Here is a 17270-nt window from a genome sequence, read left to right on the forward strand (position 1 = left end):
ACACAGCCCCCAAACCCCGGGGCCCTGTGCCCCCACACACACCCATCCCTCTGCTGTGACCCCCACTCACACACACCCAGCCCTGTGCCCCGCAGACACCCCATGTCCCTGCCCTGAGCCCTGTATCCCCCTCATGCACACCCAGTCCTCTGCTTGACTCCTTCACATGACCCCAGCCCTGACTCTGGCCCCCCCACACAAACCAAGCCCCCCCCGTCCTGACACCTGCGCCCCTGACACCTGCGCCCCCATCACATGCCCCCAGCCCTCTGCCCTGACTCTTGTACCCCCCACATCCTCACCCCCACCCTGAGCATCAAACGGGAGCTCCTACACACACACACACACACACACACACACACACACACACACACACACACACACACACACACACACACACACACACACACACACACACACACATATATTCCCACGTGCATCCCTCACACCAAATGGGAGCTGCCCAGGTAAGAGCCCCACACCCAAACCTCCTGCCCCAGCCCTGAGCCCCCTCCCTCATTCTAGCTCCTGGGCAGACCCTTCACCCCCAACCCTGTACTCAGTGCACTCCTACCTTCAGCTCAGTGCAGAGAGAGGAAGAGAATGGGCCAGAAGGTAGGTACCCAGTATGTGGGCAGGGCCGGGACCCCAGACTGGCAGTGGGCTGAGCAGGTCCAGCGGCCAGGATCCCGGCGGGCAGGAACCGGCAAATGGAACCCACTGCCAGTCTGGAGTCCCGGCCGCTGGCCCCGCACAGCCCACTGCCAGTCTGGGATTCTGGCTGCTGGACCCTTGCCAGCCAGGGTCCTGGCCGCAGGCCCCGCTCAGCCCGCTGCCAGCCTAGGTGAACAGAACCCCAGACCAGCAGCAGGCTGAGCGGGCCAGCGCCATAAGATCAACATTTTAATTTAATTTTAAATAAAGCTTCTTAAATATTTTGAAAACCTTGTTTATTTTACAATACAACACTAATTTAGTTATGATATAATATAATAATATATAATATAGAGAGAGACCTTCTAAAAAACATTAAAATATATTACCAGCATGCGAAACCTTAAATTAAAGTGAATAAATGAAGACTCGGCACACCACTTCTGAAAGGTTGCCGACCCCTGCTCCTAGGGGAATTCTGCACCAAAAAATTAAAAATTCTGCATACAATATTTTAAAATTCTGCAAAATGCTGCATATTTTATTTGTCAAAATTACACAATATAATCATGCCAGTTTCAATTATTTTGATAATTCATTTCAAAATATCTGCCAGCAAGTATGTCTGAAACAATACAGACCAAAAAAAACCTGATTCTGGTAGGGTTTTTTGTTGTTTGTTCATTTGACAAATAGATTCCTTACTAGGCATATTAATACAGAACTTTGAGTAATTAATTTAAATTACAATACAGAACTGTATTTCCTGCACCTGTCAGAAGCAGCGCAAAGGCGTGGTGAAGTCAGGGGTAAGGAGGAGCTGAGGGAGAGGAAAGGAGCCTGGAGTGAACTTGGAGGGTTGTTGGGTGTGGGTGGGAGAAATATAGAACAGGTTTTTTTGGGTGGGGAGAGTTGGGATCCTCCCCCACACAGACCCTAGCTGACCCCAAGCCTGTCCCATTCAGTCAGGCACATCTGCCTCTGTCCCCGTACTCCTCATCCCCATCCCCAACCCCCTGCTTCCTCCCCCATCTTTGTGCCTTAGTTTGTCCCCCACTAGCCATTGTGAACCCCAATCTCTGACACCCCCCCAGCAGCCCTATGTGCCCCACTCTGTCCTAACTTGGCTCCGCAGGCAGGTTGCTGTGATGAACTTCTACTCCTGGAGGAATTTCCCCCACAGAAAATACATTCTGCCCCAGTAGTGCTTCAGTTCCACCTTTTGCTCACCAGAGGCTACTGTGGTGCCAGAACAGCCAGCTGCGTTCATGCTGCTAACTGTTCTGGTGCCACAGCAGCCTCTGGTGGGTGAAAAGCAGAACTGCAGCACTTCTTGGGCAGAAATATATTTTTTGTGGGGAAGAAAAAATTCTGCAGGACACGTGAATTATGCGTGTCGCAGTGGTACAGAAGTCCCCAAGGAGTAATACAAGGGGGTCAGATTAAGTTGGCACAGACTACCTTAATTGTGGCATTTCTTAATTTTTGAGTGTTTGACTTTGCAATTTTACCATTCTTTGAATAGTTGTTTATGTAATAGATTTATTACCCCACTACTCCCTTCTACACATAATGGTGTAAATCTGGTGTCAAAAGCTGCACAAAGTAAAGGAGGAGGCTTGCCCTACTTCCCACATTTCCTCAAGGATTCCACTCTCAAGAACTTTTAAAAGAACTAAGTAAAATTGCCTAAGCATCCTGAACTTGTTCTTACCTAAACGGAAATATTAATTTTTCTCTAACATCTGTTTTCCTAGTTTAAGGGGAAAAATAAAGGTCACTGCAACCTTAGCAGGAATTTGCAGTCACTTTTTCAAAACGTAATTATAGCATAATTTAGTGGTCAGAAATACCCCTAATGCTCATGAAGGGAAAGAGGAAGTAAGTTCTTTGCACAATAGACTGCTATATAGCAAGACAGACTTTGTTTCTTTAGTTCTGTTGAAAATGTTTGCAAGTAAAATGCTGATAATAATGAAATTTAACACCATTATCTGTACTTACTAAGCTCAGATGCAATCCTGGGTTGAACAGCTGATTATGGTTGTGGGAAAGTATCTGTGGGCACAGAGATAAAGAGAATGGAAACTTGTTATGCTTTTGGAAAGGAACTCAATTTTTTCTTCAGAAGAGGACATACTTAAAACAGAGATGCACATCTGGATCTCTTTTACCGGTGTCAGTCTTATTTTACCATACTTCCTACACTCTTATCCTTTGTTTCAAGAGTGACCAAACTTTGACAAGATGGACCACACCATGGTAATACATTAAGGCCCTGATAACAGCTAATAATGATTGATGTTAACTACATATTGTTACTTGATACATATTGTTTGGGAGTGAAGGAGGTTGAAGGTGATTAGACTCTTGGATATGTGTAATTAAATTGTGCTGGTAGAAGACTAGGCAAACATAAGCATCACTGATTCAGTATGAAACAGAATTGGTGGGAGTATAAAGAAAAAAATGACTTGCTAGAGGATTGGAACCAAATTCCAGGTGTTAGTAATTTTAACTCCCATTGAAGTTGATCTGACTTTGACCCACAGAGTCCAGATCTGTCCAACCCATTCATCTCATCCACAGGATTCCATCTAGCACTATGAAAGGACAAAAAAAGAAAAGGGTAAAAATTGCCCATGATATCTTCCCTCTACCCCCTTCGATCAATGTATCAGTATTCACTTAGCACATACTCACATTGGCTTTCGGCGCGATAAGATTCAGGGAATTCCAGATCCTGGAGTATACTCACACACTTAACCAACTTCCCAGAAAGAATACCACATGTGTACAGTTTAGGAACCACTTCATAGCCTTTTACAACTTCCTCACATGATATCATCTCAACCTACATCTTCACTTAGCCATCAAAGTAGTAGCATCCTCTCATATTCCACCTCATTGCTGACATGATCCTTTTTAATAAAAGCCCTGTGTCCTGCTATGACAACCTACACAGTTCGGCAAATGATGCATACTTGATCATGAAGGAATACATGCAGATCTTGCTTTCCTCACACATGAGGGTATAAAACATAGATTTCATATCGTAATCACAGCTCTGTCAAACATGGCAAAGTAATCCACGCATGTCCTCATATCCCAAACACGCTTTTACCAAGCAGGCCCAACTACTGCCTCCACCAACTACTGCCACCACCACATTACACACTGACTGCGCCTACAGCATATGCAAATAATTTCCATTGGCTACTGCTAGCTACAGGGGGCCAAAGGGAAGATAGTGTGGGCAACTTGTTTTTGTGTCCTTTAATAGTATTAGATGGAATCTGATGAATGAGGGAATGAAATTATAAAAGGTGAAGAGCTTGTACATTTCAGCAAGAGGTATTAATAGGATGTACGGAGGCATTGCTGAAAGAGGACAGAGTTAAGGTTGCATGGCAATCCTAACTGCATGTCCTGGTTTTTCAGAAATTTGTGTTTCATTTGACTCAGTGTTCTGCAAGAGGACAACATAGCACCATGCAATCTTAAGTCTCCATTAATGTACTTCTTTGCCATTGAATTTCTTAGTTTTTTGAACAGGAAAATATATGTTGCTGGTACAAGTTAGTAGTTTTTTAGGCACTTGTGCATTACATATCCCACAATTTGCATACCGAACCAAATCATGCTATAGTCAGAAATCCCCATATCATGGTGTACTCCTTGCTCTCCTGCAAACTTCTGTAGCCTTATGATCTGGGAGTTGCCCAGAATTGACACATTGGCAACACTGGCAGCTGTCAATTCTAAATCTCTGCAGTATGTGCCTTTGGAAATGCCACCTTAATCTGCTTCATTATCAGGAAGTAGTGACTCCCCTACCTGAGCAGTGAGTAAAATACAGCTTTTCTGAAACAACTAGTTTAAGGATTGCCTATCACCTATCCTCATTACTCAGCCCCTCCACAACCACAACCTCTCTCCCTGTCTCCTACCCCTTCCCTCACCCACACAGTCTTCTGCCTCTGACTTTCTCCATCCAATACAACAAAAACTTTGGTTAGGCTGCTGCTGACTGTTCTGCTGTTTTCAGAGTAAAGCTCCCCATAAAATAAAAACATGTTATATTATGACAAAGAAAACTTGCAGCAAGTAACATAAGTTATTAACCTTTTATTGCAAAGGTATAGAAAGGTTCAGACTAGAAATGTCAGTGGCTTGGTGTTCCCCAGGAGCAGTGGCATCAGCACGTTCCCTGCAACTACGCAGACCAGCATACAGTGACTGTATAGACACCGTCTCATGTTTTTTTCTTTATTGGTGCATGCATACTAATCCTTCCGGATTGCACATCTATGCATGTGAGGAAGTTAACATGTTCTTAAATACCATTCACAATTTGGATCCCCCAAAGAGTTAGTGGGTGCCATGTAGTGCCTTGGGTAAAAACTGACTGATAGAAACCTGTATCACAACAATAGTTTGATCTTTAGTTCTGCACAACAACAACTTTTTTAAAAACAGCTGTTTTTTCGGGGTTTACCTCTCTCTGGCTCAAATGAAGGTCACTAATCCTTTTTTGCATTCCTACAAATAACAGCAAATTTTAAGAAAATCTGTGCAAACATTCAGCATTGAGGCCACATCTACACTACAAATTTTGGTCAATGCAAGTTACATCGATGTACAGCTGCCAAAGTTTGTATATCACTATGCACATGCATGCTTGACTGTTTGCATCGGCACTGTGCGTGCTCAACAGGAGTGCTTGTGTCAATGTAAAGTGGGGTGCATTACAGGTTGGTATCTGTGCCACGCGCAAGTTCCCAACATGCAATTTTCTCCATCCCATAATGCCATCCATATCTCATAATTTCCGTGCCTTTTTTTTTAATCCCACAGACCTATGCAGCACTTTCAATGTCCTCCATCTTTGACAGACACATGGAACCCACAGAGCTCTAACACTAGTCTCATAAGCATTGCAAATACAAGACCACAATTCTCCTGTATTTGCAGCCTGCAAGAAGTACTGCAAGCGGGGACCTAACAATTTCTTGGAGGAGAGTTTGCTGAGGGACATAGCAAAAAAAACAATTAAACATGGTTGGTGGCATTCATGGAGCAGCTGCGATGGTGGTGCACTGCTGACTGGTGGGATTACATCGTAATGCAGGTTTGGAATGATGAGCAGGGGCTGCACAGCTTTCGGATGCGAAAAGCCACATTCCTTGATCTGCGTGCCAAGATGACTCCAGCCCTGCAGAATAGGGACACCACAATGAAACCCACACTGACTGTAGAGAAGTGAGTGGTGATCACACTCTGGGATCTTGCAACAATCAATTGCTACCAGTCAGTGGAAATTAATTTCGGAATTGGAAAATTGACAGTGGAGGGTCTTGTCATGCAGATGTGTAAGATCATTAATTATCACCTGCTAAGCAGAACTGTGACTCTCTGCAATGTGCAGGACATCATGGATGAATTTGCAGCAGTGAGATTCCCAAACTGCAGTGGGTGATAGACGGCATGCACGCAGCTATTTTGGCATCAGTACAACTTGTCACAGAGCATGTCAACAGAAAGGGCTGCTCTTCTAAGGATGTGCAAGCACTGATGGATCACCAGGGATACTTCACTGGTATCCGTGTGGGCTGGTCAGGGAAGGTTCATGATTCTTGCATCTTTAAGGACACAGAACCATTCAGAAAGTTGCAAGCAAGGACATTACTTGCCAGTTGACAGATTACCATTGGTGATATTGAAATCACAATAGTGATTCTGGAATATCCAGCCTACCGTTTGCTCCTTTGACTCATGAAGCCATATTCAGGCCACCTTGACAGCACTAAGGAAAGAATCAATTACCAGCTCAGCAGGTGCAGAATGATTGTTAGTTGTTTTGGTAGACTGAAGGAGTGCTGGCAATGTTTACTTACTAGAATGGATCTCAGTGAGGAAAAATATCCATATAGTTATAGTTATCTCTTGTTTCCTGCATAATATCTGTGAGGCAAAGGAGGAAAAGCTGTGGCTAGGATGGAAGGCATAGGTGGAGCAGGTGTCTGTTGACTTTGAACAGGCAGACACAAGGTCTGTTAAAAGAGCTCACCATTGAGCTATGCAGTTGAGGGAGGCTTTGAAAAGGCATTTGCATGGTCATCCACAGTAATGTTCATGCTGGACTGTTCTCTGGACCTGGAGCATTGGGTGCTGCTAGGAGTTGTGTAATGATTGCTGTACATTTACATGTATTGTGTGCTCTGAGTAATGTTGTGTATTTTGCAATATGTGTTGTGAACTAATAAAGATAATTGTGTTCTCCAAAAATAGAAGTTTATTAACTGGCAAAAACAGTGCAGAAAAACAATGTGTAAAAACCAACAGGCAGTGCAAAAACCATCAGCCAGAGCAATACAAACTATAAACATAGATTAACAGAATGGGACTTAGAAATTGGAAAGGCAGAAAACATTTCTGTCCATTTCAGTGCACAAATGTAGTTTGTTGTGGCCACACGTACACAAATTATAATTCTCACAGGTCAGTGTATGTGAAGCTGTGGTTTTCCATGCTGTCCCCCAGCGTGGAGTGATGGGGTAATGATGTGGCCTGTGATGTCATGTGGTCAGTTGTAGGGCATAGGGAGCAGCAGCTATGGAGTTCTCCAAGGGCTGCAAAGAGTGGAAAGTCTGAGATATTTGAACCTGTAGGTCAACCTGGCTCTGGAGCATTTAGGTTTGCTGCCTGAGAAGACCCATCATGCACTAGTGTGTCCCACTGTCCTTTTCCTGCTGGGACCTCTGGGCTCTCTCCTGTCCACTCTTTCCTTCTCTAGGCAGTTTGCCATTTTGTCCTTCTAAGCCCTTTGTTCATGGTCTGATGCAGCAAGCTTACAGGACCTTGCAAAACATATCCTCCCTAGTGCTCTTCTTTCTCCTCATCGGGATCAGGCATTGTGGGGGAGTGGAGGAGGCACTCCTCAAGGTTGCAATGGCAGAAACTGCTGATAAAAACAGACAGATGTATCATTGGATTTACAGTCACAACGGAAAGGAAAAGATAAGAGAAGGGAGTTTTGAAACTAATTCCCATAAAATCTTATTAAAAGATACTTATTGACACTTCAGCTTTGGAACGCCTCTGTACAGCACTGCTCTCCATCCCCAGCCATGGTAAGTATAGCCCACCAGGGGTGGTGGGGAACGGAAGGAGTTTTAGTTACACAAAACAATAAAATTTCAGTCCTTGCTTCATGGATACAAGTATAGGGCAACAGCATTGAATCTTGGCAGTATTTTCCATAGGCGGTGGTGGTTTTAGCAGATATCTCACTCCTGAGGTTAACAAAGGCACAAAGAACAAAGCTGCTGCTGGCATTCTGAAGCCACATGGGTTTATATGCCACTAGCCTGTTTACTGCAATGGTGCCAGCCAAACACATCGTGGAATGGGTTGGGAAAGCATCCTATCATGGAGGAAGAAATAAGACATCTATCCATAGATACCTTCTAGAGAGGATTGTGAGGATCTCCATGAAAGTTTCATCAAGATCTCTCAGGAGGATACAAGGGATATCCTTATATACATAAACAAGTGCTCTGCATGCCTGCTCCCCCCAACTCAATAGAGGAACGAAAAACAGATGCCAGCTTTATCTCTGTTGTACTTCTGCCTCTTCTTGTATGAATAAAACAATGGAAAGTCTACACCTGGGTCTTGTTAACTTGGGGATGAACCAAGTGCCATCTTTAAACATTCTAAAGAAGAATGAATGCATATTCCTTCTCCGGCACCATGCGTATCTGTTCTCAACTGGTGGGATTAGCTAGACTGGAGTGGAATCTCAAACAGGTCCTGACTGGAGCCCTCACGACCACCTCTCCCTCCTCTTCCTCCTTGCTGTTCATGGCGGGGATCTGTCTCTGTCTCTTCTGAGGTATCCATGTTCTGTAGGATGCTGGTGCAATCTCTGCCAAGAATGGCATGCTGTTTATAGTAAAAGCAACAGGTCTGCAGCTTGGCACTTTTGCATGGTGCTGCTGTTGTACCCCTTTTGCCTGCATTCCCTCTATAATCTTTTTCTTGATGTCTGTGTTTCTATGTCTTTGTTCCCTGTGCCATTTGGGGAGCTGGTTTTCCTGCATTGCTGTAATGAGGCATTTACACCAGCTGGAGACAACTTTGAGTGTAGACACATGCACAAATATATTGACATAAGACAACTTACATCAGCCTAACTTTGTAGTATAGACCAGGCCTGAGAGCCATCATCCTTTAAACAGGAAGGATGGAGGGACGATGGAGAGAAAGGGCTGCACTACATATCCGCCTGCAGAATAGGAAGCTCTGAAAGATGTGAAGTGGCCCATCCAAATCAGTATGGTGTTCTCAACCAAATGAGAACCCCCCATTGCAATGAATACAATGTGAAGCAATGGTTCTGAGACATGTGAACTGCCCCATTCACCTCAGTGAGGGTTCTCATTCCCCTCCTGAGTGCTCTAGAATCTGTGATATGCATGAAGTATATCCTTTCTCAGATTTCCACCCAAAGAGTCAGGATTACCCCAGATCTTGACTTTGGGGAGGGAGGCAAGGAGGAGGCCTCAGACCCTTCCAAAATGGCAAGCCCCCCAGAATGGCTCACATAAGGGGGAGGGAAACCAACGCCTGTAGATGGACATGGCCCATGAAGACCCTGACACTCATGGGGGGCAGTGGGAAGGCCTCAGACACCCTCAAAGGGGCTAGGCCCCCCAAATCCCAGTTCACAGAAGAAGGGTTGGGAGGGGGGGCTCAGACCCCCTTACGGGGCAAGAGCCTTCCAGATCTGGGCATTAACACATGGGAAGAAAGAATGTCCCTGTCCTTAGTCTTCCCCAGTCTCCCTGTCCCAAATTTCCCTCAGCTGAGCCCCCAAACTTTCTCCCCTCCCCATCACCCATCCCCATTTATCCCCCTCCTCATAAACCCTTTTCCCCTTACTGCAGCCCCATTACCACTTTAACGTGTTCCCCCACTGCTCCACCCCCTAATTACCTCTCTTCTTCCCCCTCCCCCCACTCTGCCAGTGCACAGGGCATTGGGGTGCACTGGCAGAGCTGGAGAGTGCAGAGTTTTCTCAGGTCAGGCTATGCCTGCTACTGTAATGAGAGTAGATGGTACTCTCTGCAGCTCATCAAACCCACTGCCTTCTGAGAACCCCAGGAGGGCATAAGGCCAAGCGAGCAACCCCTGACAGAAAAGCTCCACTGCCGTGTGGGTAAATTCATGAGAATGTAAGGCTATGAGAATAATCAGAGACAGGAAACCCATAGTGGAAGGTGGTCAGGTACTGACATTTTAGTATCTTTCTGGCAACTCCAGATTGGGTACCAGATGAATTGGTTCTTCCTCTCCTCTGGATTTTACTGGTGACGCCAAGAGGAGTATCCTGATGCATGGACGGTCAATGTAAACAAACTGGCTCACGGCCCGCCAGGTCGCAGGTTGCCCACCACTGGTTTAGAGGCTTTTGTTACAGCCCCTAGGTATGAAGTCTTTTTTGCCTCAGACTGTTTTTTCCTAGATGACCAGTCAGACGGTCTGAGGTGATACCCTTGTGATGGTGAAGTACCTACACTGCTGGGAGAAGCTCTCCTGTTGGCATAGATAGCATTTTCACTATGCACTACAGCGGCACAACTGCAGCAATGTAATTACAGATTTTGCTGGTCCCCTAATCCCTAGAGTATTTGTGCACCTCAGAATCTAGAATGAATAGGATGCCCTGTTTGCTGGCCTGCACATCAGTTATAAATCAGGGTTGAGGTGCTTTGAGAGAGCTGTTGAAAAAAATTGAACACCTCTCTTCATCAAACTATGCCTGGTTCAGACTACCTCAGAGTTACAAACCCCTCGGGAATGCAGGTTGTTCGTAACTCTGAACAAAACATTATGTTCTTTTAAAAGTTTACAACTGAACATTGACTTAATTCAACTTTGAAACTTTACTATACCAAAGAAAAATGCTGCTTTTAACCATCTTAATGTAAATGAAGCAAGCATAGAAACAGTTTCCTTACCTTGTCAATGTTTTTGAAACTTTGCAAATTTTTTTTTTAGTTTATGTTTAACTCAGTAGTGTACTGTATTTTCTTTCTTTTTTGAGTGGGTGGGGAGGGAGGTGTCTCTGCTGCTGCCTGATTGCGTACTTCTGATTCCAAATGAGGTGTATGGTTGTCCGGTCAGTTCATTAACTGGTGTTTGTAACTCTGAGGTTCTACTGTACTACTAATCCACCACTTTTCTAAGCATTCAATTCACACAAAATATGCTCACATAAATTTACCTGTTCCCCCTAGACCTTTTAACTAGTTCAGACTGTGCAGTTTTTTCTTCCTACAGAAGCATGCTTTTGTTGCTTTAAGGACTTTGCTAATATCTTCTGGTGCCCTCAATCACTCTGGTTTTAAAGAAGCTTGTTTGTGGTGTGAGAGACAAGGGTTCTGACCAAAAGACTGTTGTGAAAAGAAACAGTATTCCTATAGCAGTCCTTAATTGCAGGTTTTTCTAATCCTTGAAGAGTACATTTTAAAGAGAGCATGGCATTCAGTTGATGATGATGGGAGCATTGGTGTGTGAGAATAAAATTTTTTTTAATTGAAATTCCAATTGCATAGTCTGGGCTTGATCAAACACCACTTGATAAATTCTTTCTTTTCACAGAAACTGAAACAGAAGAATCAGCAGCTGAAGCAAATTATGGATCAATTACGGAATCTCATTTGGGACATAAATGCCATGTTGGCAATGAGGAACTGAACTATGATACAATTTAAGTATTTTTTGTAATTATGAAAATAGACTTTCTTTATTTGTTTGAAAATACATAATTTCTTTTTTCTAAAAAGCCATTCATTTTACCCTCTCCTAATCCCACTGGTAGACAAAACTCCTTTAATGTTACTATGTGGTTTCTTTTGCGATATTTAAATGTGTTGGTTCTGTTTGTGTAAACAATTCATCATGTAATTTGTACACACAATAGAGACTCATTTGTGTTTACTACAATAAGCTTTGTAACCTGTAGTCATATTTTGGTTAGCATTCCAATTCCGCTGATATTTTTTTTTTAAGCTGACTTCAAAACTTGTGTTTTGAAATAAATTTCTCAATGTTTCAACAAATAAAGCTTTTGTTTAAAATATAGTCAGCATTCAAATATGTTCAATGTATTTTCAATATTTTCAATGCTCTGTAGTGAAAAGCACTCAGGTGGAAAGAAGGGGATGTAAGTGATACTAAGAAAATTTAAGATAAAGGATGATGGTTCTGATGTAAGTAATAATTGGATCCTAGGATGATGCATAATGGGTGTAATAACCTTAGTCCCAGATTTGGACCTTAGCGTCCAAAATATGGGGGTTAGCATGAAAACCTCCAAGCTTAGTTACCAGCTTGGACCTGGTACCTGCTGCCACCACCCAAAAAATTAGAGTGTTTTGGGGCACTCTGGTCCCCCTGAAAAACCTTCCCTGGGGACCCCAAGACCCAAATCCCTTGAGTCTCACAACAAAGGGAAATAATCCTTTTTCCCTTCCCCCCTCCAGGTGCTCCTGGAGAGATACACAGACACAAGCTCTGTGAACCCAAACAGAGTGAATCTCCCTCTCTGTTCCCAATCCTGGAAACAAAAAGTACTTTCCTATTCCCCCAGAGGGAATGCAAGGTCAGGCTAGCAATCCAACACACAAATCTCCCCTTGATTTCTTCCTCCCACCAATTCCCTGGTGAGTACAGACTCAATTTCCCTGAAGTAAAGAAAACTCCAACAGGTCTTAAAAGAAAGCTTTATATAAAAAGAAAGAAAAATAAGTACAAATGTTCTCTCTGTATTGAGATAATACAACACAGGGTCAATTGCTTAAAAGAATATTGAATAAACAGCCTTATTCCAAAAGAATACAAATCAAAGCACTCCAGCACTTATATTCATGCAAATACCAAAGAAAAGAAACCATATAACTTACTATCTGATCTCTTTGTCCTTACACTTGGAAACAGAAGACTAGAAAGTAGAACTACTTCTCCAAAGCTCAGAGAAAGCAGGCAGGCAGAAAACAAAAGACCTCAATTCCCTCCACCCAAAGTTGAAAAAATCCGGTTTCCTGATTGGTCCTCTGGTCAGGTGCTTCAGGTGAAAGAGACATTAACCCTTAGCTATCTGTTTATGACACGCCCCCCAAATTGCAGACAGTGGGGAAGCTCACTGGCGGCGATTTCCTTCTAGAACTTGAAAATAAACAGATTAATACAACACATACACCTTTACATATACTCCTAAGTATATAACTAACAGACTTCTACATTTTAAGAACACTTTTTAACTACTGAATTCTGGGAAACTTTCACGGGAGAGTGCATCAGCTACTTTGTTAGAAGCTCCTGTGATGTGTTGAATTTCAAAATCAAAATCTTGGAGAGCTAAACTCCAACGAAGAAGTTTCTTGTTGTTCCCCTTGGCAGTATGAAGCCACTTTAGTGCAGCATGGTCAGTTTGTAGTTGGAACCGCCGTCCCCAAACATATGGGCGTAGCTTTTCCAGGGCGTACACAATGGCATAGCATTCCTTTTCACTGACTGACCAGTGACTTTCCCTCTCAGACAGTTTCTTGCTGAGAAACACGACAGGATGGAAGTTGTGATCTGTTGCTTCCTGCATGAGCACTGCTCCTATACCACGCTCAGATGCATCTGTTGTTACTAGGAATGGCTTGTCAAAGTCCGGGGCCCTGAGCACAGGGTCAGACATGAGCGTTGCCTTAAGTTGGGTAAAGGCCTTTTGACACTCATCAGTCCACTTAACGGCATTTGGCTGGGTCTTTTTGGTCAGGTCGGTCAATGGGGCAGCGATTTGGCTGTAGTGTGGTACAAATCGCCTGTAGTATCCGGCCAAGCCTAAGAAGGATTGGACCTGCTTCTTTGACTTTGGGACAGGCCACTTTTGGATAGCATCCACCTTGGCCTGTAGGGGGTTTATGGTTCCTCGACCCACCTGGTGCCCCAGGTAAGTCACTCTGTTTTGGCCTATTTGACACTTTTTGGCCTTAACAGTTAGTCCGGCCTGCCTGATGCGCTCAAAGACCTTTTCCAGGTGTAGTAGGTGTTTGGGCCAGGAGTCTGAAAAAATGGCCACATCATCGAGGTAGGCAACTGCAAATTCTCCCAGTCCAGCTAGTAGACCATCTACCAGCCTCTGGAAGGTGGCGGGTGCATTTCGAAGGCCGAAAGGAAGGACATTGAATTCATACACCCCCGCATGGGTGACGAATGCTGACCTCTCCTTGGCAGGTTCATCTAGTGGTACTTGCCAGTACCCCTTGGTTAAGTCTATTGTAGAGATGAAATGGGCACGTCCCAACTTTTCCAATAGCTCATCGGTACGTGGCATTGGATAGTTGTCCGGACGAGTTACAGCATTTAGCTTACGGTAGTCCACGCAAAAGCGTATTTCCCCATCTGGTTTGGGTACCAGAACCACTGGAGATGCCCATGCACTGGTAGATGGGCGGATTATACCCATCTGTAGCATGTTCTGGATCTCCCGTTCTATAGCAGCTTGGGCATGAGGAGACACCCGGTAGGGTGGGGTTCTGATTGGGTGAGCATTACCTGTATCAATGGAGTGGTATGCCCGTTCAGTCCGTCCTGGGGTGGCTGAGAACAATGGGGCGAAGCTAGTGCACAGCTCCTTGATTTGTTGCCGCTGCAGACGTTCCAGGGTGGTTGAGAGGTTCACCTCTTCCACGCCACCGTCTTTTTTCCCGTCGTAGTAGACACCGTCAGGCCACTCAGCATCATCTCCCTGGACTGTAAACTGACAAACCTGTAAGTCTCTGGAATAGAAAGGCTTGAGAGAATTAACATGGTACACTTTAGGCTTTAGTGAGGAATTGGGAAATGCTATGAGGTAGTTTACAGCTCCCAGGCGCTCTTGGACCGTGAATGGCCCTTCCCATGATGCTTCCATCTTATGGGCCTGTTGCGCCTTCAAGACCATAACCTGGTCTCCTACCTTGAAGGAACGTTCTCTGGCATGTCTGTCATACCAGGCCTTTTGCTCTTCTTGAGCATCCTTTAGGTTCTCTCTAGCAAGGGCTAAAGAGTGTCGGAGGGTGCTTTGTAGGTTGCTTACAAAGTCCAGAATGTTAGTTCCTGGAGAAGGCGTAAACCCCTCCCATTGCTGCTTCACCAACTGTAATGGCCCCTTAACCTCGTGACCATACACAAGTTCAAATGGTGAAAACCCTAAACTGGGATGTGGTACAGCCCTGTAGGCAAACAGCAACTGCTGCAACACTAGGTCCCAATTATTGGAGAATTCGTTGATGAATTTTTGTATCATGGCCCCCAAAGTTCCATTGAACCTTTCCACCAGGCCATTGGTTTGATGGTGGTATGGGGTGGCAACCAAGTGATTCACCCCATGAGTTTCCCACAGTTTTTCCATGGTCCCTGCCAGGAAATTAGACCCTGAATCTGTAAGGATGTCGCAGGGCCAACCTACCCTGGCAAAGATGTCTGTTAGGGCCAGGCACACAGTGTTAGCCCTGGTGTTGCCTAGAGCGACTGCTTCTGGCCATCGGGTAGCAAAGTCCACTAAAGTCAGTACGTACTGCTTTCCTCTGGGCGTCTTTTTTGGGAAAGGGCCCAGAATATCCACAGCTACTCGCTGAAATGGGACCTCAATTATGGGGAGTGGCTGGAGAGGGGCCTTGACCTGGTCTTGAGGCTTTCCCACTCTTTGGCATACCTCACAAGACCGGACATACTTGGCAACGTCCTTGCCCATCCCCTCCCAGTGGAAGGACTTCCCCAACCGGTCCTTGGTTCTGTTCACCCCAGCATGGCCACTGGGATGATCATGGGCTAAGCTTAAGAGCTTCCCCCGGTACTTAGTTGGAACCACCAACTGTTTTTGCGGCTGCCATTCTTCCCGGTGTCCACCAGAAAGAATTTCCTTGTATAAAAGTCCTTGGTCTATAACAAACCGGGATCGATTAGAAGAGCTGAGAGGCGGTGGGGTGCTCCGTGCCGCCGCCCAAGCTTTCTGAAGGCTGTCATCCGCTTCCTGCTCAGTCTGGAACTGTTCCCTTGAGGCTGGGGTCACCAGTTCTTCCTCAGACTGTGGACTTGGGCTTGGTCCCTCTGGAAGCGATGTAGGTGATGGGGTTGTTTCCGTTGCTGGTGAACCGCTCTCCGCTGGTGCACCTGAGGGTATTTCAGGCTCTGGCCGAGCCTTTTGGGTATGGCTGTCTGTGGCTTCTGCCAGTTTTGGCTCGCTGGCGCCCTCTGGCGTTGAGTTTGAAGATGTAGTTGCACTTGTTGGTGCTGGTTGCTGTTCCAGTTCCGGGCCTGGGACTGGAGATGCTGTGGCTGTTTCAGTGGTAGGCATGGAATCCGGGTCCACTACCTCTGTCTGGGTCTCTGGTAACACAGACGGGGCCTCTGTGGACGGTTCAGGAACAGGAATGGGTCTGGAAGCTTGCCTGGTTTGGCTACGTGTAACCATTCCCACTCTCTTGGCCCGCCTCACCTGGTTGGCCAAGTCTTCCCCCAGTAGCATGGGGATAGGATAATTGTCATAGACTGCAAAAGTCCACATTCCTGACCAGCCTTTGTACTGGACAGGCAGTTGAGCTGTAGGCAAGTCTACAGCTTGTGACATGAAGGGGTAAATTGTAACTTTGGCCTTTGGGTTGATGAATTTGGGGTCAACGAAGGATTGGTGGATAGCTGACACTTGTGCCCCCGTGTCTCTCCACGCAGTAACCTTCTTTCCGCCCACTCTCAAATTTTCCCTTCGCTCCAAGGGTATTTGAGAGGCATCCGGGCCTGGGGATCTTTGGTGTGATGGTGGTGTAATGAATTGCACTCGCATGGTGTTCTTGGGACAGTTGGCCTTGATATGTCCCAGTTCATTACACTTAAAGCATCTTCCATCTGATGGGTCACTGGGCCGAGGTGAGTTACTGGAGACTGGTGAGGTTGAAGGGTAGGGTATCTGTGGCTTTACTTGGGTGGTATGTGGGGTCTTTGGCTGTCCTCGGTTGTAGGGTTTATGGTCTGTGTGCCCCCTGGGGTAATCGTTCCCCTTGACAGTAGCTTTCTTGCTTTCTGCCAGTTCCATCCATTTGGCTCCAATCTCCCCCGCCTCAGCGATATTCTTGGGGTTTCCATCTTGTATGTACCGTGTGATGTCTTCAGGAACACCATCCAAGAACTGTTCCATTTGTATGAGGAGGTTTAGTTCTTCCAAGGTTTGAATGTTGTTTCCTGTTAGCCAGGCCTCATAGTTTTTTGCAATGTAGTAGGCGTGTTTGGGAAATGACACCTCTGGTTTCCACTTTTGGGTTCTGAAGCGCCGACGGGCATGATCTGGGGTTATCCCCATCCTGTATCTGGCGTTGGTTAGAAAAAGTTTATAGTCATTCATTTGGTGCTTAGGTATTTCAGCTGCCACCTCTGCTAAAGGTCCACTGAGCTGTGACCTCAATTCTACCATGTACTGGTCTTCGGGAATGCTGTACCCAAGACAGGCTCTTTCAAAATTTTCCAAGAAGGCCTCGGTGTCATCACCTGCCTTGTAGGTGGGAAATTTCCTGTGCTGTGGA

At 45.3% G+C, this 17270-nt stretch overlaps 1 protein-coding gene across 3 annotated transcripts in view; it reads left to right on the forward strand.

Annotated features, from left to right (window-relative positions):
* Positions 1-17270, forward strand: part of MED30 (mediator complex subunit 30) — a 71939-nt gene that overhangs the window by 16608 nt on the left and 38061 nt on the right. The window contains exon 5 of one of the 3 annotated variants that reach the window (XM_050941404.1): positions 11323-11805. The exons of the other annotated variants lie outside the window; for them this stretch is intronic. Within the exon in view, the coding sequence (XP_050797361.1) occupies positions 11323-11418 (96 nt within the window). The 3' untranslated portion in view covers positions 11419-11805. Of the gene's footprint in view, positions 1-11322; positions 11806-17270 lie in introns of those variants that run through there. 3 annotated transcript variants of the gene reach the window in all.

Source organism: Gopherus flavomarginatus, chromosome 2 (genome assembly GCF_025201925.1).
Source record: "Gopherus flavomarginatus isolate rGopFla2 chromosome 2, rGopFla2.mat.asm, whole genome shotgun sequence".
Taxonomy (NCBI): Eukaryota; Metazoa; Chordata; order Testudines; family Testudinidae; genus Gopherus; species Gopherus flavomarginatus.